Source organism: Chlamydotis macqueenii, chromosome 5, assembly GCF_036417535.1.
Source record: "Chlamydotis macqueenii isolate bChlMac1 chromosome 5, bChlMac1.mat, whole genome shotgun sequence".
Lineage (NCBI taxonomy): Eukaryota > Metazoa > Chordata > Aves > Otidiformes > Otididae > Chlamydotis > Chlamydotis macqueenii.
The window spans coordinates 45,958,508-45,982,373 of NC_141560.1; the positions used below are offsets into that span (position 1 = coordinate 45,958,508).

The 23,866-nt window shown below is 40.8% G+C and overlaps 1 protein-coding gene across 1 annotated transcript in view; it reads right to left on the reverse strand.

The window, feature by feature from the left end:
• HSD17B12 (hydroxysteroid 17-beta dehydrogenase 12) overlaps window positions 1–23,866 on the reverse strand; it is an 88,698-nt gene that overhangs the window by 50,816 nt on the left and 14,016 nt on the right. Inside the window, exon 2 of the mRNA XM_086749979.1 lies at window positions 4,445–4,491. Within this exon, the coding sequence (XP_086606105.1) occupies window positions 4,445–4,491 (47 nt within the window). The remainder of the gene's footprint in view (window positions 1–4,444; window positions 4,492–23,866) is intronic.

Consider the following 23,866-nt stretch of genomic DNA (forward strand, 5'->3'; position numbering starts at 1 on the left):
AACATCACAACAATATATGTCCAGCAGGTTTGAAAAAACTACAATTTTCAATAGAGACACGAAGGAGAAAACCAGGACAAATACTTCCATGCTACTTTCTCGATTCCCTTCATGCCAGATTTATTATCTTCCCAGTCATCCAATACAGGTGTATACGCACATTTATACAACAGAAAACCAACAGCAGACATTTTACAGAACTTGTAAAACACCTCTGCAATTCAGAGCAAAGAAGTTATTACCCATAATTAAGATTAACATGTCAAGTTAAGATATCTATGATCACTTGAACACTCCTGTTACAAAATTAACCCAGCACTCAATACTTACTTCCTTTAGTCAGGCTCCATTCTTACTTTTTACTAATCATAGGTATAAAGGTTAATTTACTCATGCAGTTCTTTTAGGGAAGCTATCTGTGTAACTTAAGCTGTGGCCAGATGATATCCTGGTCATCAAATCAGACCATCTGCTGCAGGTTTGAAACACCATCTAACAACTCAACTTAAAAGTTTCTGCAGAAAGACAGCTACATATATGAATTACTCTGCAATGAAAACAAACAATGTTTGTGACTACTATAAGTCCCTGTTCTAGTGAAAAGTAAAAACAATATATCCACAGTTCACAGTGACACTGCCCTTCAAACACTTAACACTGACATATAAAAACAGGTCAGTTCTCATTGCTCCAATAAAACTCCTTCACTGCCTGAGGAAGCAGATGAAAATGGGTCTTAAAGGAAATCTAAAAAAAAAAAAATCTGAACAAAAAAACTCCAAACAGATAGCATAGTACAGCAACAACCTAAAGTGACAATCTCATCTGCCTTTCTAGCAGAAGTATGCAAACCAAGAGAGAAGTATGCAAACATCACAAAGAAGTATGAAAACATTTGTCAGTGAACTCCATGCTTTGCTCCCATCTGTGATCTCTGAGCAGAAGAAATCTCATACTACATCTCTCATGAGTAGAGAGTGAGGCATTATGAAACCAAAGAGACTCACACTAGAAACAAACCATTGCCAAGTTCAGGCTTATGGGTAACAAGCTTTCTGCTCAAGGAAATGACCTAGTGTTATGAGGACTATTGTCTAAAAGGGATGAACACATCCACCTCCAGATATGCACCTGGCTCCCTGGAATAAACTTTTCATAAAGCTAACAGTAGGCTTGGAGGGCAGCAGGGAGAAGGAAACATAGCATTCTCCCATTCCACAGGATCAAGGTAGTGAAGACAAATACTTCACCTAAAAGTATCACAGTCTGTAACATCGAGGACTACCTGACAGTACTCTGCTCAGAGTTGAAAATAGCTGTGGTCTCACGGGGCAAAAGAGCCCCAGAGATGTTCCTCGTGGGTGCAAGCTCCAGACCACTGACATGCACTTAGCTTTCTTTCAGCAGTCATCAGCAATCTGAGAGCCCAGAGCTTAAGTGGGTACCTGTGCTTTACAGAAAAGTATCCAGCTGCACTTGTCTCAAAGCCAAGGAAGTAAAGCCACATCAATGCACTCAGTGGAACCTCAGCACGTTTAGAGAACTTCCACCACAAGACCGAGCTTGAGAGAAACTGCTGCTATGTTCACACTAAAGGGATGCACTCTGAGAAGCATGTCTGAAATCTGGAAATGGAAACTCATTTGCACGAATGGAATTCTCCGAGTACAGGGCACATAAAACAGCCAAGGGAAGTGCCTGTAACTAGGAAGAAATACCACTTAAGAGAAGTAACCAAACCTGGGAAAGATACAGCTCTCAACAGCAAGCTCAGTTCGAGTCCGACAGAACCAGATCAGTTTCTGCTGAGTGCTCTGAATTCACTGGTAGAATTGAAAGGAAACCACAATAGTCCAAAGAGCAATAATGATCCCCTGACATCCCAGTAACGAATTCTGTTTTTATATAAGAAACAAGGAAGACTCAGTTGCTTCATAGATAATCTGCCATTATACTTTGATCTTTAGCCAGTCCCTAGGGTCATAAAAAGACTGAATGAGAAGACCTTAAAACTAATCACAAAAACTCACTCAGAGTAGTAAATGCTGGGAAGATGGTCTTGTAGCCTAAGTACTGATGCAAGCAAGAGTCACCATTTTAATGTAATAAGTGGATGTAGGTGTCTCATTTCCTTAAATGCCATGTTTGTAACTACCGTATTTTCCACTTTGGTAGCAAAACACAGCTGCTGTTAGGGCACGTTCTCTCCAAGACGGAAAGGAATGTCACTGACAGCCCACCAAAGCGGAGTTAAAGCTCTTGTTAGAGTAGGTATAGCAAGAGGATCTACAAAAAGCAATAGTAAGCAGATGTGCAAAGCAGAGTACTGCAGAGTATGTAACAGGATCACAATCTCTAGTTTATCACTAGCATACAAATACATCTAAGAGAAATTTAATTCATGATTTGCAAAAGCAAAGAGCAGACAGCAAGACAGGGGCAACAAATAGCAACTTCTGACAATATCCTTAAAAAAAAAAAAAAGGAACAAAATTGTGCTGCTTTGGAATAAAAGACTGGGCGAGCACTACCCAGACAGAGCTTGCTTTTACCATGGCACTACCTTTCATGAAGGGTCTAGTGATAAAAAGGATTTCAGTGCTGAGCAATGAATAAAGATCTAATACTGCAAGAATAGAAAGTGTAAAAACAGGAAAAGAAAGAAACCCACAAAGCAGAGTATAACCAAAGAATCCACATACTTGCAACATTCTTCCATCACTTACTGGTGACCATGACAAACCTTCAAAGAGGTGATTCTCAACACATCGTTACATTTCTCACAAACTCCTCCAAGGAGAAGGAAGTAATCTGCATGACTATAATCACAGCCATCAGTGGCATTTATAGAAACCTGAAGAGAATTTCTAGTAGAAAGTCAAGCCTCTGCTGGCAGTCTTACGAAGGCATCTCTAGAGTTAACTGAAAGGCTAAGAAGTCTTTTCAGGTATTCCATATTTCACCCTGCATTCACACTTGACTTCATCAAGTATTCTTCATCCACCTAACGGTCAAAGGGTCGCTACGTGTTTTATTCCAAATAAATAAACAACAACAATTTTTAAAATATAAATTTGGTTTATTCTATACCTCAAGAATGAATATTTTTACCCTTTCGGGTGCTTTTGGGGTGTAGTGTGCCTACAGCAACTACAGCAGAGAAGCTGAAACAGTCAAGTGTTTCCCATCAGCATCTCATACTTGTGATCAGCTTTGCTAATAGGGGTTCATATACCGGGGTCTGCCAGCAGCAAATGTTTATGTTTGAAGGAAGTCTGGTTCTTAGAGAAACTGGCAGAAAATAAGGCAAGCTGTAGTTTCATTTACATGATAACCTAACATATAGGTCCTGAAAGTAATCTGCCACGATGTTCAGGGGGTGTCTCCCACACCCTACCAAGACTTCCTCCTGACAGTGCAATGTCCTGGGCACACTGACCTCCTGCCACCTGCTCTAGGCAGTTAAATTTCAAGTGTTGCATCATTTGCTTCAGTGCCATGTAACTGGGATATTTGGCACGTATAAGCTGTCAGCTCTATGACAGAATCAGGTGCTGTTGGTATTAGGCTTATTTCCTTTTGCAGCCAACTCCCCTTGACCCAGTAGGACAAGATGCTACTTTCTGCAAAGCAGAAAGGAATTTGGGATTCAGCGGTGTGGGTGGCAGGGCAGACAAGGATGAAGGGAAATCTGAAGACAAGGACTACCCATGAAGAGGAATGTTACTTTCCCCATAGGCTTTGAAGAACAAAAAATTCCAGAGAAAGGGAATCTCTCACAGCTGTTATCCTCACACAAAGTCATTCTGGTGTTTCAGAGAACACAAAAATGAGTACAGACAGGCTCACTTTGGTACTGAGGCTGGAGCTGAAAGTTATTTTTGCTATAAATTGTTGCAGTCAGCACTATTTGTCACGATGTTCTCGGGGCTTATAGGCTAAATTGTCCCATATTAACAGGCACTTTCTGTCTTAAGCAATACATTCCAGTACCATATTTGGAGCCCACATATCCATCAAGAGCAAAAGTACAGTAAAAGAGACAGAGGTAAAAATCTAGCTTCAGAGACTTCATGAACTACAGGGAATAATTGGAACATACTGCAGGCAGCTAGAAATGCCATTTAGTCAGTGCCTGGAAATACCAAAAGGAAATATCAAGGGTTGAGAAAGTTAAAATAATTGTAACAACTAAAAAAGTTGAAAATGAAAACTGAAGGACAACGTGAGGGCTGAAAATAGAATTCACAAATAAAGGAAAATAACAAAAAGGGATATGACTTTTGGCTGGTCACCTTAGGGAGGCAAGGCAAAAGACCTCTTTCTCCACAGATATCTATGTTAATATAAGGTGAGGAGATACGATCTGCTGCTTGATAGAGTTGAGGCAGCATGACATCTCGCCAAGGATCGAAATATACATCCAAGTGATAAGAATTCTTACCTCTTCTGCATAGGCTTTTCCAATCCCATCAGTAGCTCCTGTGACCACTGAAAAAGACAGACACATACATATTAGTTGCTTCACAGAAATAACTGCAATGAGTATTCATTAGTAGACCATTAAAGTACTCATTCCAGCCAAGAGACATGTCAAAGTTTCTGGAATAGGTGTACAACTTATTAAACCTCTCCAGGAACTCGCACTAAAATCTTTCCATATGCAAAAAAAGGAGAGAAAGGGAAGGAGTTATGAGCCTAATAGTTATTTTAAAAATCCCATTCAGCACCCCTTCTCATGTCAGTCCTCTGCCCCACTATGCTTCTTCAGAAGCTTTCCAGACTAAGAGCAATTTCTAAGTCACTTCACTAAAAAAAAGCTCAGTTATGACTATTAAATCAGCTCTCAACTTAATTTTTATTTTACTGTATACTTAAAACTATCTTAAAGCCTGTAAGCATCCACTAAAACAAACATTTTAGGACATGGGCAATAGGTCTCTGTTAGTGACTCTCCAGCAGATTTCAGATCCCTGTGACCATTGTGCTTATCAGCAGTGAGTTTGACTGACTGATTGCAGTTGCAATCTGGGCTTCTAGAGCTTAAGCTTTTTCACCTGTGGGTGACTGGGATCTGTGTCAAGCCTCAAGTCTTTCTAGGATTCTTTTCCACATGCTGAGAAGCTCTGAGTGACTCAACATGCCATTAGTTTGGCAGATTATTCCAGGGCTCTCGCCACAGTAGTAGCTGATCATCTCAGTTTGCTCACCAAACAGCAATTTCTCCATCCAGAATCTGCTTCTCCAACTACTTTTTAAGCAAGTACATTCAGCATCACTTCCTTTTCCTCTCAGCTCTTCCTTCTCATAAAACCAAATGCCTACATCTCAACATCCTTACTCATTTAGCTCTCCACTCATTCATCTGTCTCTGCTCTCACTCTCTGAGGAGCTAAGAATATACTAGATTTTTCTGTTTATCCTCAGGTCAGATCAAAACAGCTTCATTTCTGCTTCCACTGCTTATCCCTGAACGTAGGCATGCCCAAATCATTGAGCTTGTTTAATACTTCAGAAAACTGAACTGAGAGTGTTGGTTCAACTCTCAGGTCAACCTCTACCTGAGTGAAACTCGCAGCAGATGGAGGTGTTGTCCGGCACTGGGATTCAGCAAGAACTTCCCTTCAGGGTACCAGAAGGAGACATGTTTGCAGATTATTTGATTAGTCACTGCTTGCAGATCACCCATAACAGCTGGCATGCAAACAGGAGCCAGAATATTTCTGTTAGAGTAATAACAGCTAGGAAATGCTGTAACCATTTCAGTTTCTGTGCCTTCTAGCTATAAATAAGCAGACATAATAACAAGTGATGAAGCCACCAGCAAAGGTCCTATTTCAGCTTAAATGGCCAGTCAATAGTGCAGTAACAGGCTAAGAATGAAAGATCCAGTCACGCCCCTGACACAAGCTAGATTTACAGATGACCATAGATGAAGGTACGTACTCATACATTTATCCCTTCCCTGGTTTCAAGGTTTATTTGCAAGATGCCATAGCTTCAGTGCGATAAGGATATGCAGGACTGTACCGTTAGTATATTACCTGCAGGATGGCACCATCCCTTTAGTTCAAAGACTAACAAGCTTCAGTTTCAGCCTTGCTCATCTTGGATTTCACATTAAGCATTATCACACAATTCATTATTGCTTCAGCAAGACAATGAAACAAACAAAAGCTCAGCGAAAACCTGTACCAGTACCGCTCCCCGTTAGGCTTACAACAGGATACATTCTAAGTTGACCCAATCTGTGACTCTGTGAAAAGGCTTGTTTCCTTCATTATAGTGAAGAACAGCCATTCCCTGTAATGTTTATAGATCATTCCTCCTCCTTCTAACTCAAAATTCACGGACTTAATGGTTTTATTCCCAGATAACAAGCTCAGCATTTTAAAATACTGTTTCTGACACTGCGAGTTGTTCAGCATCTAGCAACTACAGCTGAGAGTGCATGCTCCATAAGGCAGGGACTTCAAAAAGCATCTGTAGCACTTTAAAGGCTTAGTAAAGTGCAAGTACAATTTCAGTCAAGGATATTTACCTCATTTATCGAATCCATTGCTTAGGTAAATTGTAATAGAATCGGCTGGAGCATGAGACTTAAGCAGGGATTTCTAACTGAAGTATGAGTAACAGGACAGTTCCTCCCTTTTAGGTCCCACTTCAAATTAAAATGACCTGTAGTCCAGAGGTTAAAGTACCCTCCAGAACAGAACTTGAGAAAATTAAACAAATCTGATATACATAAATTACAAAAACCATTACAAAATCCCACCAGAAAAAAAAAAAAAAGTGCTTGAGTCATTACCTACATAAACAGGCACCTAGCTGCTACGTACTGGTTTGCTTCTGCTGCAGGTAAAGGCACAGGCATCAGAATAAAAGTACGCAGCTAGTTTTTCTTAGCAATAAGGGAAATCCTTTTCTCACAATGAAGCACTAATACCATCATTTTATTATTGGTTCCACTTTGAGAAGGATAACTTTGTCTCCTGCTCTGTGCTTCCACACCATCTTGAACACACAGCATAAGCACTCCTTTCCAATGTATAGCCTAAACTCCACCTTTTTTCAGGCAGCACTTCTCTTCCTATGGCCCCTCAGGAGAAGCCAGCAGGCTCAGCTCTCACCCATCCTAAGCCAGTGGATTTCCCATCAATGACTGCACTGGTGCAGAGACCTTCGAGGTTGGCACCAGAGGACCATGAGGGGAAACATGCACCAATACAGATCTGTCCTGCTGCTGACCAGTAGCATCCAGTTCAGCCAGGGAGCTGCAGTTACAGCCCATTTATGGGATCCTAGTGAGCAGTTTGGTGGGTTAGAAAGGCTGCCCAGACAGACATCCGCCAGAGCAGAGAGCAATGCTTAGACCCTATGTTGTAAAAGCAGGAAAAGAGGAAGGGTAAAGGCAACTGATTGGACCTATCTCACAAAAGTCAAGATTCAGCCACCTTATCTTCCTCCACATTTTGGATTACCTAAAGTGTATGCACTATGGGGAAGGAGGGGGGAGCAATAAAAAAAAAGAGGCTTTGTAAGACTTTTGCATTAGCAAGGCACTTATAATTTTCATACTGATTATGTTCATCTCTAGCTTCCATTTCAGAGCCAAGTTTTGCAGTTTTAACCACCCCAAAGCTGTAGCCAGTTTAACTACAGTCTTTTACTATCAAGTTGATGTGCCGAAGTTAGTTTAACTCCAAGTGTGGATTAAACTTTTAAATTCTGTTTCTTCAACAGAAGAAACAACAAAAGTTACAAATTGACTGCAGGTGGCAGAGCTTAAAGAAGCCAAAAGCAAGTAGGGTAGGAATAAGTTATTGTCTGTACAAGAAAGCTGCACCAGCTCGTGCGATTATACACATTTACTCAGTAGTCAGACTAACTGTAGTAGCTTCCCACTTCAGCCATCTGCCATCTCCAGAAAAGATGCGAGAAGGGTGCCCAGGCAGCTTGTGTGTGAGCCCACCAAATATAAGTTCACTTGAATGGAAGCTGGTATTGAAGCACTGGCTGATTTTAGGCAAAGAAGTCAACATCCATCTTCCCCTGACTTTTGGGGCTGTAGAGGAAAAGGGGAAGAAAAACAAGGAAAGTTATCTAGTAACATGACATACCCTGAAAAGAGCTCATTCTTAATAAATCAATATATGCACTTGCATTGGGCTGGAGATGTTTTACCCCAGAAAGCTACCACTAGCCACGGTTGAGCACCTCTGGACACAAGGTATTCCACAAAATAATTAGACTGCATCCAGAATAGATTCCCATCTTAAGACATGCTTTTTTGAAACTAGCATATGTGTAAGCACAACAACATTTCTCAGTTCTGGAAAACCTGCCCAAAGACTCCTGTTCTGAGTCACAGAATCCACACAGCCTGGCCCTAGTGAGTCCAGCACACTGAAAGGAACATCTCTTCCTCTTACATGTAATGACACTTTCTTGACTGGGTAAAACTGGCATGATCATTGTTATAATGGATTACAGATGTATGTATGTTTTACCCTCTAGTTCCAGTTTTCATTTCAGTTGTGCCTAGTAGCTTTATATTCCACTGACCCTATACTGCTTGAAGTGGTAGACAAGAAGTGGGCAAGCTGGTAGAACACTTAAAATCACCATTCACGCTACACCACGTAAATCTAAGTTACTTTGAACCCACCAATGCTTGGGATACAGCCTTACTAAAGTGTAAGTGTGCAGGGAGAAACTTCCAATGCAGTATCAAGGCCTCTGAACAAAGCGAGCAGTATAGGGCATCATCTACTCACTCTGCTGGAGGAGGTTATGCCATAGATATTTCAACTGCAACCACACATATACAAGTCACCTGCACAAGAATTCAGATCAGCAGTTAAATTTTTAATTACAGTATTATCCTTAACACATCATGCAACCATTTCCATAAATCACCAGAATCTCCACCTTAAAACAATACAGTGTCTTTGCCCTGAAGACTGTGCCAGAATTTTGCTTTCTATATGGGTGGGGAGGGGAAAAAAAAAAAAAAAAAAAAAAAAAAAAAAAAAAGGAAAAAAAACCAAACCACAACCCTAAACTTTTCAACTCCTGCTTTGAGTTTACTTATAAATCTTCAGCCTCTTACAATGATCTCTTCAATTGAAGATAGGACTACACCAGAATCCACCATAAACGGCTACACAGGAATCCACCATAGCCTCTACTACCAGACTAGCTCTCAAAGGCAACTCAGTAACTCTCACTAACTCTCTACACCTTAATACCGCCTAGCCACTTCACTTTCTGACGTTTCACATGGTGTCACATACACAACATATGATGCAGTTCATAAGCACTGGCATCATTTCCTGTCCAGTAGCAAACTCAAGGCAACCCTTGACAAACACAGGGCAAAGTTAAATGAACTCAGTAGTCACTGAGATGTGTGGTCTCGCATTAAAAGGGAACAGCTTTCCTGATATTAAAAAAGCCACAGACCAAGCCTATGAAACACACTGCATAACCAACCAGTGACTTTAGTCTAGAAGACATCACTTTAGAGGCTAAAAATGTAGACTTCTCCAGAAGGCTTACAGAGGGGTGAATATGCAAATGTTTCCAACAGCATCTCCGTCCTTCAGAAATCCCACAGCCCATGGGCTAAACATGCATGGGATAAGGTACCACCAATGGTGCAAGGAGTTCACACGTTCTTTCTGCTTATAAGAAGTAACAGCTACTACCTTCCCAAATAAGAGGTCACCTAGAAAACATCCACCACCTCCTAAGAGGTATACTAGATAAACATTACCTGCTGTTAAAAAAGGGACTACCATTCTACAGCCAGGCAAAAGCAGCACCCAGCAGACCAAGACAGTCTGTTTTGTCAACAAAATGAATATTCAAGGCGCAGAACAAACATTTTTATCTGCTTCTTATGCAGCCAGGACATCTTAAAACAAAAGCAAAGAATGGTGCAGTAAAGCATGAGGCAGGCATGTAGAAATCATCTTGTCTCATGACGGAAGCAAGGACCAGCACTGACAGAGAAAGAGGGAGCAACAGCAAGCACAGAAAATTCTACTGCAGTTCTGCAGAGCAATCACGCTGAAACAAGATTATAGATTCGTGACTCCCCAATTCAAGGTTAGACTACAGTGAAGACAAAGCTTAAAGAGACCAAGCCTGCCTTCAGATACAAACACATGTTTTCCACAGCAAAAGAAGCTTTTGAGATGCCTAATGGAGATAAAGCATGAAATACTTTTATCCATGTTGCTGCTAGTAAACAACACCAGGCATACTCCTTGCACTGCTTTGACTACCTGCACAATGAAGCTATCAACTGCTACGCATGTTCTCTACTAGCCTCTTCAAACTAAAAATTCATTTCAGTACAGCCATCTTCTGTTTTTACTAAGAGAAGTGTTGAGTTTTTAAGTAATCTTTCAAAGTACTGCAGATGTACTCATGCATGTCATTACCTAGGAAAGAGAACTCAAGCCACTAACAATGTTCTTCCCTTAGAAAGACGTGGGTCCAGCAATTCGGGAATACCCATACTCTTCCCGACAAAAAATTAAGCTAAAAACAGATCTCAAGGAGGGCAACTCAGATACATTTCTGATCCCTTGAGAGGTATCCAAATGTGTTGTTAAAATGGCCACTGCAGAGCTAGTCTCTCAGCTAAATCCTCCATCCACAGAGAAGAGCCATCCCTGTCTTGCAAGATTGGATCCAGATATGAGTGAGGATCTGCCACAGCACCCAGCTGTAGCAGACATCAAGATAAAGAATAAACTAGGAACCTAGTGTGTCTCATTAAAGCAATACAATTGAGAGAAACTTCACAGCACAGCTAACCTTAGCATAGGTTTAAAGTACAACACATAAATAACTGAAGACTCGAGATTCTTCTGCTACGAAACACAGAGGCTATATTAAGAATATGACAGCTCCTGGGGAAAACAAAAGCTGGCAAGGGGAGAAAAGACTATCCCTGCTTGGCATCAAGTAGTGCTTCATTTATTACATATTTATATAAATCACTGGCATTTGACCAATACCAAGCTTCTAGATTATCTCTAGCCAACAAAAGTACTTTAGTCTGTGTTGGTTAAAAATATTCTACTTTTTGTCCTCAGCTTGCTAGGAACGGCTATTTTTAGTAAGAGCCCAATCAACCTTATCAAAATCTAGCATCAAAAATAGACTGGAGAAACACTGGAAGCAAATACTATTTTTAGCTGCTCCGTCTATCCCTGCCATTACCCACAAATTCTGACTGCACAGACCATGCACGAGTGCTTAGTTATTCTAGGCAGATCCTCGTCGTGACCCTCTTTTTCCCTGAACACCTGAACGGAGAAAACACTCGACTGATTAAAGATTAATACAGCCACAAACCGTGACAGCTGCCTTTCGTCTGAGTGCTTTTGGGGAGGGGGAGAATATGGGATGACAGAGAGCTTGCATCAGTATTCCTCTTGGGGATCTATTACATGGAAAGAAAATTGCTATTTCAATTCCCTTTTGTTGCTAAAAATAGCAGCCCCGATTGATTCAAGCAAACAGGGCACCGGCTTAGCAATGCCAAATTTAGAAACCACTGAAGTCCCAAAGAGTGAACGCTAACGCAGTCTAACACATGCCAGCTCATATTTAACAAAGAACAAAGAAGATAAGCATGCCGGCTGCAAGTTAATAAGACAGCACTAACTCCTTGCATTTTTATTAAAAATAAGAGAAACTTCACTGCTATTTTCAATTTAACTTGCTGAAATAGGAAGTCTCATCAGAAAGATCATCTGTACCACAGCTGAAATCCTAGAAATTCTGGTTTTGGTTTTTTGGTTTCTTTTTTTTCATCATATAAAGGGTTTTTTTTCTGCACAAAGGAACTAACACCTAATGGTCAGGCTTTGAAAAGACAGGCTACGGAAAAAAGGTTCAGTTCCCAGAACCAAACACTTACTCAGTAACAGCTTGTGTCTAGGAGCTAGGATTGTGGGTAGAAAAATTTTCTATAAATATCACAGCACTGACAAGTTCCCATTTTATCCAGAACTACAGCAAGAAAAAAAAAAAAAAAGAAAAAAAAAAAGGGTTTGGGCAGTACACTCAAGGTTTCTTAGACTTGAGAGCTAGAAGCTATCTAGAAATCCCAGTAAGAAAACCATAATGAAAGTCACAGGCAATGCTTATGCAATACCAGTTCCAGTTGCCTCTATGAGAGCTCTCCCAGTTCCAGGATGGCCACCTTCTACCTGCTCATACTCACAACCTTTGCCATGAGGTTTTTTTCTCCTGTTAGTCATGGGCTGCTGTGCTACAGATATCAGACTCTGGGAGGAGACGGGGAACTTTGTTGTCCTGCATTCAGAAGATCCCACCTCATCCTGTTATAAATTTAAGAACTTTGCTGCTTTCAAGGCTTTTGATCTAGAAAATGTCAGGTGAACCCACAAATGCCCTGAACTTCACTTCTGCAATAGCAAGGAAGTTGTTCAGATCATCTGCTCAACTCTGTTTAAGCTGGGTTAAGCACACACAAAAGCTATAGCTGCCTCGTGCTCAGTAAGACACTACCGTAAGAGTCACTGCATAGTACTCATATTCAGGAAAAAAACAAGCGCTCATTTGTTTGTCACTGTGAAATATGTGACAGACGCTGACTGTGACTGCAAGCACGACCAGATCAAGAAAGCACATGCACGAAGCTCATTCAAATTACCATTTCTGGGTCTTCCTCCCTTTAGGAGAGGGTGAATACAACAGGAAAATTTGGAAGATCAGATAGCTCAGGACTGGCACTATATGAAGACTTTTAGTGTGTTTGCCACTGGAAACATGCATAGATTTCTGAGAAGGAACTACACAGCCTCTAGGTTTGCAGCCTGCAAAGCTGAAAGAAGGCTCTGCATAAAAAGTCACTAGAAGAAATTTGAGATTTTTTTTTTAATTTCCTCTTTCACTCTATATTTGTAACAGAAAAGAAATTCAAGTCAGTGACATGGCAAGAAAAAAACCAACACCTCTGACTAGAAGAAGATAACAAGTGATCTTGGCAAGAAGCTATGGGTATATTCATTTCAAGTCAAAGGCATCTAAGGTGCCAGAATAATCACAAAAAAAAAAAGACTGGGATAAAATGCAGCACTAAATCCATTTTTCATCCAAAGGTGAACTGTGCCAAACTTTTAAAAAGTGTGATCAGTTTAGACAAGAATAATGCTCCAGACCTACAAGGCAGGAGCTACCTGCAAAGGCATCTACAACAGTTCAGAACAAACAAACAAACAAAGGAACTTTATAAGGATAAAAAAGAAATTACTAGTTACACTCCTCAGGGACTGATCTCAACACAAATCCTGCTCAGCACCATTACTACTGACCACTGTGCAAAGAAGAGAATGTTTCCTGAACTTCACAGACAGCCTAGCTACTGAAAAGTATCAGTGTCACACCAAAGAATTAAATGGTTTTATAGACCAGAGTAATAAAAACATAAGATTATCAGATATTGCGTAGTGACATGGCGGTACCAGATGTCAAAACGTGCACTTGAGATTAACTTTGCTTAGAGTTGAGGTGACCATTGTAAGCAATGGAAGAAAGGTACCTAGCGTGCAGTGGCTGAATATAAACTGCCATTCGGATGCAGCTATAAAGACAAATAACCTGATTGCATCCACTGAGGTGCTTCCCACGGTAATAGAAAGCAATAATACATCAAGTAATTTAAATGAGAACAGCTAAAAAAATGTAAAAAGTAAAAAATAAAAAGGCTGCTAAGATGATTAAGAGTTATCTGCTTCAGAAGATGAGTTTAAAAGGGTTTTGTTTGCTCTTCATAAGCTCATGTAGTGTAACCACCAAAAAAGGAAAAGCTTAGGTTAACACTGGTAAGAAAATATAAGTTGGTCACAATAAAGACTGGAAATTAGGGTCTCTCAAAGGAGAAAAAAATTATTCCTGACTCTGAAAAGCACAGTAAGGGTAAAGAACCTGACCTGCTAGAGGAGCTCTGGTTAATTTTCAGGAGTTAGTTTTCTTTCTAGTAGCTGCTCTGTTTTGGATTTAGTATGGGATTTGGTATGTGAAGAATGTTGATAATACTCCGATGATGTTAGTTGTTGCAAAGAGACCAAGGACTTTTCTCAGCTTCCCAGGTTTTGCTAATGTGCAGGTGCAAGAAGCTGGGAGGACTATAGCCAGTACAGTTGACTCAAACTGGCCGAAGGAAGTATTCCACACCATAGATGTCATGCTCAGTATATAAAAGGGGGTTGACCAGTGGGCAACTCTCTCAGGATCGTCCCAAGATCGCTCTTGGTTCCATTCTGTGACCATTGCTCAAGATGGGCTGTATCAGTCATTGGGTGGTGAGAAATTGTGCATTGTTTATTTTGTATATTTTATTATCCTTATTTTATTATTATTATTAGTTTTATGTAGATATTATCTTTTCCTCTGCTGTCCCAGTAAACTGACTTTATTTCAACCACAAGTTTTCCTTTCTTTCCGATTCTCTCCTCCATCCCACCTGGTAGGGGTGGGGATGAGTGGGCAGCTGTGTTCTTAGTTACTGGCTGGGGTTAAACCACGACAGAGATCCAAGACAGTAGTGCAGGACAGGACAGACATAACTCTGGAAATAGAACTACAAATCTGCAACAAGAATCCTTCATTACTATCAATTTAATAGATCAGAAGGAAAATTAGAAACAAAATAAGCCTAACTAATTTGTTGACTGGTTTTGATACGTTCTATTAATTGCATTCTTCTAGGCTTCCTCGGGTTGTCAAAGGGCGTCAGAGAAATTCTCCTTTTTTCCTCCTCATCTCAACACACAATTTGACTTCCAGACTGTCTCTGATCATCTCTTTATGAAAGAGAGGCTAGTTGCAGCTACAGACAGGAGACAAATGATACGAGAAACAAACGCACAGTGGTTCTAACAGAACAGAGACTCTGGTTTCATGAAGAGGATCTGAGCCAGGAAGGGGTTCCTTTTGGAATCCCCTATTGTGCTGGCAATAACTCAAATCACCTTACTCAAGCACCTCCACATTCAAAGTGAGGACACTGGTCTCCAAAAACATTTAGTGCATGAAAAGAAGGAACAACACCTTATAATGTCTTTTAAGATCAGACTACGGGCATGAAATTCTGTAATTTTCTGCTGTATATGCCAAGAGACCCCAGAATGCAGTACTAAATACAACCTTTTCTCTACATCTTTGAAACACTGGTTGACATTTCATATCTTCATGACTAGGACCTGAACTATTTAGAATTATACAAAACACAAAGTCTTGAAGAAATCTTTAAATTAAAATTTGGGTACATATCAAGCATTTGATATGTACTGCACCATTCAGTACAGGCACGGCACATCCCAACACATCAGGTCATTAGAAAAACAAACACAACTCATTGGACTTCATAAAAACATCCTGTCATCATTCACCTGTTCCTTCCATTTGCATGTATCCAACTATCTATATTGGAAGCAAGGGAAAAACATGGTGTAGAAAATCTCTCTCACAGTGTAACAGTTTTATCACAAGAATAGACCTTCCAGCTCAGAACAGAGATCCAGCTAACCCAAGACTTGCTCTCTGGCAGTGGTCAGTAATAGGAACTGAGGGGAGAATTTAAGAAGCAGCAAGCGCATCATGATACTTCTCCAGGATACTCTTCCTGTCTCCAGCTTGCAGCTCTGAGATTTGGTTGACTCAGCTGGTGATCTTGGACAAATTCACACAAGAAAAAGATATCAAGATCTTTTACAGCATTTTTTTTTTTAATCCATGTAACCCTTTAGCATCTAATACAGACTACCAACAAGCTACACAGCTGAACTACATCCTGCATGGGACAGTATCATCTCCTTCTGTTGTTTTTGCAACTTATCTGCTAGTTTGGGATTGGGCTTTTTCTCCACCATCTCCTGACCGTGGTAAGCAATGACGCTGATCACTTTGCTTAACTCTGTCTCTGTCCTTCAAATTGAAGTTGTGGATTTTCAAGTTATTTTATATATTTATTAAACAGGTGAATCTGATGGATATAACAAAATTTATAAGATTAGACATTCAGGCAGCCCTTTGATAGAAGCCTCTATCAGAATCTCTTTGGACTACAGGTTTGCAGATAGCAAGTGAATCAAAACATTAAGTACATTTAAAATACCAAAGTGATCTAAATACATTCCATCTATTAGAAAAATCATGCTACTTCCCTATCTCCAGAATTAAAATCTTCATTTTGAATGCAAGTTACTGAGTAGAGTTTTCAGTGCGTCAACAATACACCAAAAATAGGCAAACTGGGAGGCACAGAAAGACTAAGAAAACTGACACTACAGAAACTTTTTCTTCTTAACCTCCAGCTCCAACAAACCCCAAGCTGCAGAACTGCCTGGACATTTCTTCACCACCCTGCCTTGTGCCAAAGACAACAAACATTTGCAGCATCTAAGTCTGCAACAAGGATCACTGTGCCCAAGATAAAACATTGTTTGGGAAAGACAGGTAGAAGGTCTCTGAGGAGAGTGAGCTATAGATACTCTCACGGGTATACTCACACTTACTGCAGCCTGCCAGCTTGCAGCTGATGAGTCCATCCAGACTCAAGTTACCTCCCACAGAATCACTGGGTGCCTCCATATGGAGCCTTTCAGCATCCTGGAGAGTTGAGGAACACCTTGGACTCATGCATTCACACTGCACTGAAGCAAAGTTCGTCACAGCACAGCCCTTTGGAAGGAAAGCAGATAGCCAACACAGTCCCAGGCTGAGTTCACCCTACTTGCTGTCAAATTGGTACCAATATCCAAGCCAGGTGGATGCTGGCTGTGTTGGAACCGTGTACCCACATTGTGCTGCTCAGCTCTTTTTTTCAGACAGAACAGGGCTTACCAGCTAACGTAGACCTGTGCAGATTAACTTGGCCACCAATGCACCTTCCTGCTGAGGTGCTGCTGCACACAGGAGCAGCCTCGTGTGTGGATGAGCCTTTTCACTCTGGCTCGGACCAGCCATGTTACTAGCATGTTTCTGCCTTACACTGCTTTCTCCTGTCACATTTATCCAACCTGGATATCATTACCCTTCATGACAGTAATTTTAGATCCAGCCCCCAATCCCTAGCCTCTTATTTACAAGATGCTTTCAAACTTGTCACAGTCAAAACAGATCAAAAATCTGGAATACATGTGTTACTTCTGGAATACCACCTACCACTGTACTTTCTTCCATAAGGCCACTTTCCTAGAGTTTATAAACCCCAATACACAAAAATGAAAACTAAAAAGTTCCATTCTTAGGAAGGAATATCATACATCAGGACAGCTACTTACCTGTGCTAAAGGAAAACCAAGTTTTAACCCCGAGAAAGGCATAGTCTTACATCATCCCCATGCAGCAGAAGCACAACTGATGAAGTGTACCTTTGATAAGCTACTTTTTAATTTTACACACTTACAGAAAAGGTGCATGATTGTACCAGAGAACCCTCCTTACGAAGGTCTCAGTCTACAGTGCTTCTCCAAGTAAGATCAAAATCCAGTTCATTTTTCCCCCTTAAAAGAAGGCTTAACACATGTACATATACACAGTCTACACATACTCCACTTCTAACCCAAAAGTAGCAGTAACCAACCATCCTAAATTGTTCTTACATTTGTGAATATCTACCATCACTTAGGTTTGGCCCTGCCTCAACAAGCCAGCTTGGGTACTAGTGTTCCCGAGACTTCAAAGTTTTTTAAAATTATAAATAAATCAAAACTAATCAGGACAGAGTTGACTCAGACCTTCAACTATCAAGAGAGCATTTGCATCATTTTCACTTGTTTCTCTCTTCTAGCATTTGAGATGCTATGGGTAAAACCTAAGTATGCAGCAGCTAGACTGTTATGCGACCCATCTCCCTCCTAGGCAGGTCGACCTTGGCCATGAGCTAACTCAACAGGGAGCTGCCACCTCCCACAAGCAACAGCTCCTCCTCAACACCAGCGAAAGCAGCTGAGAGTCACTCAAAAGCAAGCTCTATCACTGCTACAGAAAGATCCCCATGTTAGGGTTCAGGAAAAAGGAAGGGGCCAGCAGCAGTATCATTTGCTCTGGTGACAGCAGTCCAGGCTGAATTTCCTGCCAACCTAGATGGCTCCTCAAGGGCTCAAAGAGCAACTCTTTACTAAAGCCTTAGGCTTTTGACACACATACAGGGCAGCTGCACTGTGGAGGTTCAGAATTCCAGCACCTGAGAAAGCAACTGTAATGTGTGGCACTCCTAACATGCAGAGGAATTTGTGCTATAGAATCACGCTCAGGGAGTGAGAGTTCCTGCCTCACCATCCTAAAATCACGTTGCTAGGAGCCCCCACTGCCATGCACCAGCCACTTCTCAATATTCAGGACCAGAAGAGAGCTCCCCACCTCTATTTTTAGAAGTCAGCTGACCTACACAAATTTATTGCAAAGAGATCTTCAACAGCTTCTCCAGGAAGCAATTTTATACCTGAGAAGTATCCAAAAAAACATACATGAAACTTTCTCAATAGCACTGCTACATCAGGGTATTTTGGGGGTGAGCAGAGAGAGGGTAGCTGAGGCAACGAGTCCAGCAGCAAACCCGTTTGGTCGCTTCCCGTGCCTTCAGCTCTATGCTATGCACCAGAACAGTTCACCCATTGCAGACAATAAGCAAAGCTACGTAAGCAGCCGAGTACACAAGATGAATGAACCGTGTGACGCTAAAGATCCGTGAATTGAAAAAAATTTAATGCATTAATTAAAATCCGCACCCTTGTTGCCCCTCTCCCTTTACCCCAAAAAAGAAGTGTATACAGCAGGACATAAAAGGAGAAGGAGAGAGAGAGAGGTGGAAAAAACGTGGTCTGACACATTTATAAAAACTGATGGCCTGTCACCCAGACGCTGATGAATATTTTCTACAGGATAAAAATGGCAACCTAGAGTCTAAAAATAAAATGCTGTGCTGCAGACCTGTCTGGTTCAGCAACACCACTGGAATACAAACACATTCTCTTGCTGGTACATCTTGACTAAGATTTCAGAACAAGAGAATGGGAAAAAAACACCACTGTAGATCATACCTCCTATTTTCAAGGGAAGAGATCTGAGTTTTGTGGTTTTATTAAATAAGAATTTAGATTAGCATTATACTTTGCTTGCATTGTATAACTGCAGTTTTAAAAAAACACACCCCTAAATTTTAAGAGATTTATGAGAAGAGCAGACTACCTCTTGCTGCACAAAGCAGATTTTTTTCTTCCCTTCCCCAGACAATTACAATATAAGAACATATTTATCACTGTCTTTAAGCTGTAATTTCAGTAAGCTTAAAAATGTATTTTTAGAATCATGCTGCAGACAAAACTGTGGACACTGCTATTTACAAACTCACCGCACCCCCAGAGACAGAAAATAAAACCTTTTACTTTATTCTGCCTCAAAATTTAGACTAAAAATCTGTTTAGCTGAGAAGTAAAAATGACTGAACATCATTCACAAAAAGCACTAATTTCTCAAGCCTATCCACACTGCAGACAGGCTGCCTTATGCAGTAAAGATGCTATTTTTAGCAAGTGATGCAATAGCTGCAAGGGCTCTCCCAGAATCTTTCATTTAAGAGCCCAAGCCATATTAAAACGTGTTACAAGATACCCAATAACCCTGCATTGTCACCTTCCCATTCTCTGCACCAGCACATTACCCACAGAAGCTACCCTTTTTAAAGTTTTATCTTCCAAGAAAGAGTCAGATTTTACGTACGAAGACAAAAAGTGTATATATACATCCATCAGCAAATACACCTGCCCTGCACTGTATACGACACTAGAGTTACACAATACCGTACAGGGATTTTCTGACCTCTTGATTTTCTATCAGAATATGAACCACTTTGGTTTCCTTGCTGAATTTCTGTAAAGACTTTGAAAAGCCCACAAAGCTAATACAACATCTAATCCTTCCCAAAGCTATTTCCACTCTTGGAGGTCTTTTAAAAAGTTCTTGTGTATAACTGACAACTGTTAAGATATATTTCTGCTACGCGACTTTTCAACAGCTGAAATTTCTAAAACGAGAAGAGTTCCAGTGTTTTTAAAAATTATTTTTAAAATAGAATAGAGACTTTTCAGCCCTTTGAATCTGTGGACCCTTTAGGTTTTGCAATAGCCCTGTGGACCTCTGTGTAACAGATTCAGGCTTGCTGTTAAGTTTTCCACTGACTCCCTATAAACTCAAATTCCACCTATCTCCTCCCCCAAAATAACAGAGGTATTCCTCTGTCAGAACTACCCAAGAAACTACTTTTGTTTGACTTCTGATCTCCAGGTGCCTATGAGAGAGGAAGACATGCAAAGGTCATTAAAAAATACACTTACTGTTTTGGATGTCTGGACACAGACACAATATATTAATAAATCCATGAGCCCAATCTGCTACCATGCAGAGTTCAATGCCTCTGCTTAACACAGGCAGGGTATATATAGCAGCTCTTACCTACTATTTCAGACCATCCATTTATCAGTTATGGCCAGTATTTAGGGCTTAGGAGGAATTCCCCTGCGTGTATCATGTATATATAACAACTCATATTTGGCTTGGGTTTTGTTGTTTTTTGATTTCCAAACCTTTGCTCTCATGATCTATTTAAATTCCACATTAACATCCTGATTATGTTGTAGGCGTAGATTTTTTTTTTTTTTAAAGCAGCTTTAAAACAAAAAAACAACTTGAGCATGAGTCAATTCGCATCTTACTTCACAGGCCAGTTTGCTCAGCCCAGTTAACATCAGTAGCATTAACATTTGTTTCAAGTTTTACACTGCAGCTCCTACACTGCGTAACAGATCGGGAGAGAGCAGGTGTTAAGATGGATCTGAGCATAGGAAAAGCATTTGCTTTGTTTCAAGGTATTTCCAAGATCTTCCCCTCATCATGTCACGTGCCACGCAAGAAACAAGTAGAAAAGCTTGACAACTCTTCACTACTTGTTTGAGGCATGCAAGTTCTGCCTCCTGACCACCCACGCAATATATTTATTTCCTCCCCCTCCAACAAAAGTGTGGAGAAGCCGATGCAGGCAGAATTTGTAACATCCGCAGGCTGTCTGGGGAAAAAGGAATCTGGCTGCAAAGCAGCAAGACTTGGAGAGATTTCATTCAGAAGCTATATACAGAACAGGGAATTAAACTCTCTTGGAGATCCTGACTGCTCAGAATTAGAACAGAAATTGAGGCAGGAAGACACCCTGTGATATTTTATTCATTCTGGCTAGAAGCAACATTAAAACAAGCTGTACACTGAGAAGTTAGCATCTGCTCTAGGGACAGAGGAGTATGAAAACAAGGATTCTGCAGAAGAGTTGAAGTTGCAACAAGACTCACGCCCAAATCATGTAACCTGCTCAGAAGTAGGGAAGTAGAAGCATAGAGACTTCCATACCTGAAGCCTCAAAACAGCAGTATGGGGAGCGTCACACAGAGACTTGTGAAGGTGGCAGGAAGATAACAACCGTGGAAAGAAAGCTCAGGCCCTTTAGCATATATGCAGCAGGAAGCAAGAGTACAAGCATACGTCTGCTTTGCTCCGGCACCACAGGAGCGATGGCAAGCCAGGAGACCAGGCCAGTTCCCGGTAGTTTTACTGAGATGAAGGAAGAGCACAGCAGCAACGTAACGTATGTCATGCTAGATACAGAGGTGAGGAATGTTCACCAGTGTCATAAAAGCCTGGAAGAGCTGCTCCCATTCACCCAGCCCACTGCCTCACACATGAGGCTGCAGAACTATGAGACTGCAGGATGTTCACAATTTTAAGTTAGCAGGTCAATCTATCGTATCCTTATTACATCTGTGTGCAGCTTCTCTAGGATAAACGTGGACTGAAACTAATGTGACCACTACAGGTGAAAGTCTCCAGCACTTAAACCAGGTAATAAAATTGAAGAGTTCAGAGAACTGATTAGCCTAGATGGCTTCTTAAAGTAGTACACATTAAGTGAGAAGCTATATCTTGTTTAGAGGTATTACTGTATTTTCTGGTAAAAGGTTAGGCTTCTATTCCTGTAGGATGGAAATATTCAAAACTTCAAGTCATCGAAATCCTTGGTTCCCAAGTACAAGGAAAAAAAAAAAAAAAAAAAAAAAAAGGTGGACTAGACTGTTGTGCTGGTTTTGGCTGGGATAGAGTTAATTTTCTTCATAATAGCTAGTATGGGGCTATGTTTTGGATTTGTGCTGGAAACAGTGTTGATAACACAGAAATGTGTTCCTTTCTTCTGAGCAGTGCTTACACAGAGTCAAAACCTTTTCTGTTCCTCACACCACCCCACAAGCGAATGGGCTGGGGGTGCACAAGAAGTTAGGAGGGGACACAGCTGGGACAGCTAACCCCAACTGACCAAAGGGATATCATGTACCATATGACATCACACTCAGCATATAAAGCTAGGGGAAGAAGTGGGGAACATTGAGTGATGGCGTTTGTCTTCCCAAGTCACAGTTACACATGATGGAGCCCTGCTCTCCTGGAGACGGCTGAACACCTGCCTGCCAATGGAAAGTAGTGAATGCATTCCTTGTTTTGCTTTGCTTGCGTGCACGGTTTTTGCTTTATCCATTAAACTGTCTTTATCTCAACCCATGAGTTTTCTCACTTTTACCCTTTTGATTCTTTCCCGCATCCCACAGGGGTGGGAGTGAGGAAGCAGCTCTGAGGTGCTTAGTTGCTGGCTGGGGTTAAACCACAACAGCCATTTAAGCTTCCTGTTGCTCCCTAAGACACAAAACAACATCAAATATGACTCTTCCTCCCTTCCTCTTCGCTAGTTTGAAATGAAGGATCTGTGCAATCTTGCTCAAACCAACTGCTAAAGTAGCCCTTCTGGGGAGAGAAGAAAACAACCCTCAGGGAGTCACCTCTCGCAGGTTCAAGCATGATTGCGTGCACTCCAAGATCCACAAGAAGGTGGTGAGCATGTTTATGCTGTGCTAGGAACGGCTCTAAACCTTTTGTAACCTCTCACTCTAAGTAAGACTTATTTCTGTTAAAAGCGAAGCCCTCTCAGTCGTACTGGAAATAGCTTCTCATGTGTTGTCAAAGACAGCTTTAGGAGTATATTTAGTAGATAATGTGCTGTTAAAAAGATGCAAAGACAAGCACAGATAAAAGCTGATGTAGCTGCAAGTATTTATTCAGCTGCTGGGATGTTATAAAGCTAACTGTTAAAAACAGAGAAGTAGCACAAGAAGAATTTAAATTTCTGGAGTCTTTGGAAGTTGCCTGATTATGATGAGGAGCAATCTGTTCAAATAGATGGTTTATACAAAAAAAAAAAAAAAAAAGACAAAGTCTAAAGCTGCAGAAAAGCCATTAAACTTGTCTTTAAAAGATACTCTGCCTACAACAAGTGTGAGGTACTCTGCAATATTTTGCTTAAGGTCTGCATTTTACATTCTAGCCTATGCACTAAAAACTGATACACAAGTGCAATTTTGTTTAAATTAGAAGTCATCCGATTATCTTCTTTTGTGCACTGCAGTTCTCAAACAGAAGCTTAAACAAGCTCAAACCACACCTTTCAGAAAAGTCTTTCTTCTCCGCATTGTCAGGAAGATTACTCAAGTGCTCAGCAGCACCCTCTAGCCCGCAGACTTTAAGAAGGAACAGAGAACAGACCAGTCTCCTCAATTGAGCAAAACCTACCATTCATAAAAAGGGGGTCGCTTAGAGCTGAAAGACAATGATGCAGTGCTACAAACCGATCAAATCTGAAGACTATTCTCTATTTTTTGGCTTACATATATACATAGTTTTAACTAAAATGAGAATATTCTGTAATTATTGTTCCACAGAGGTC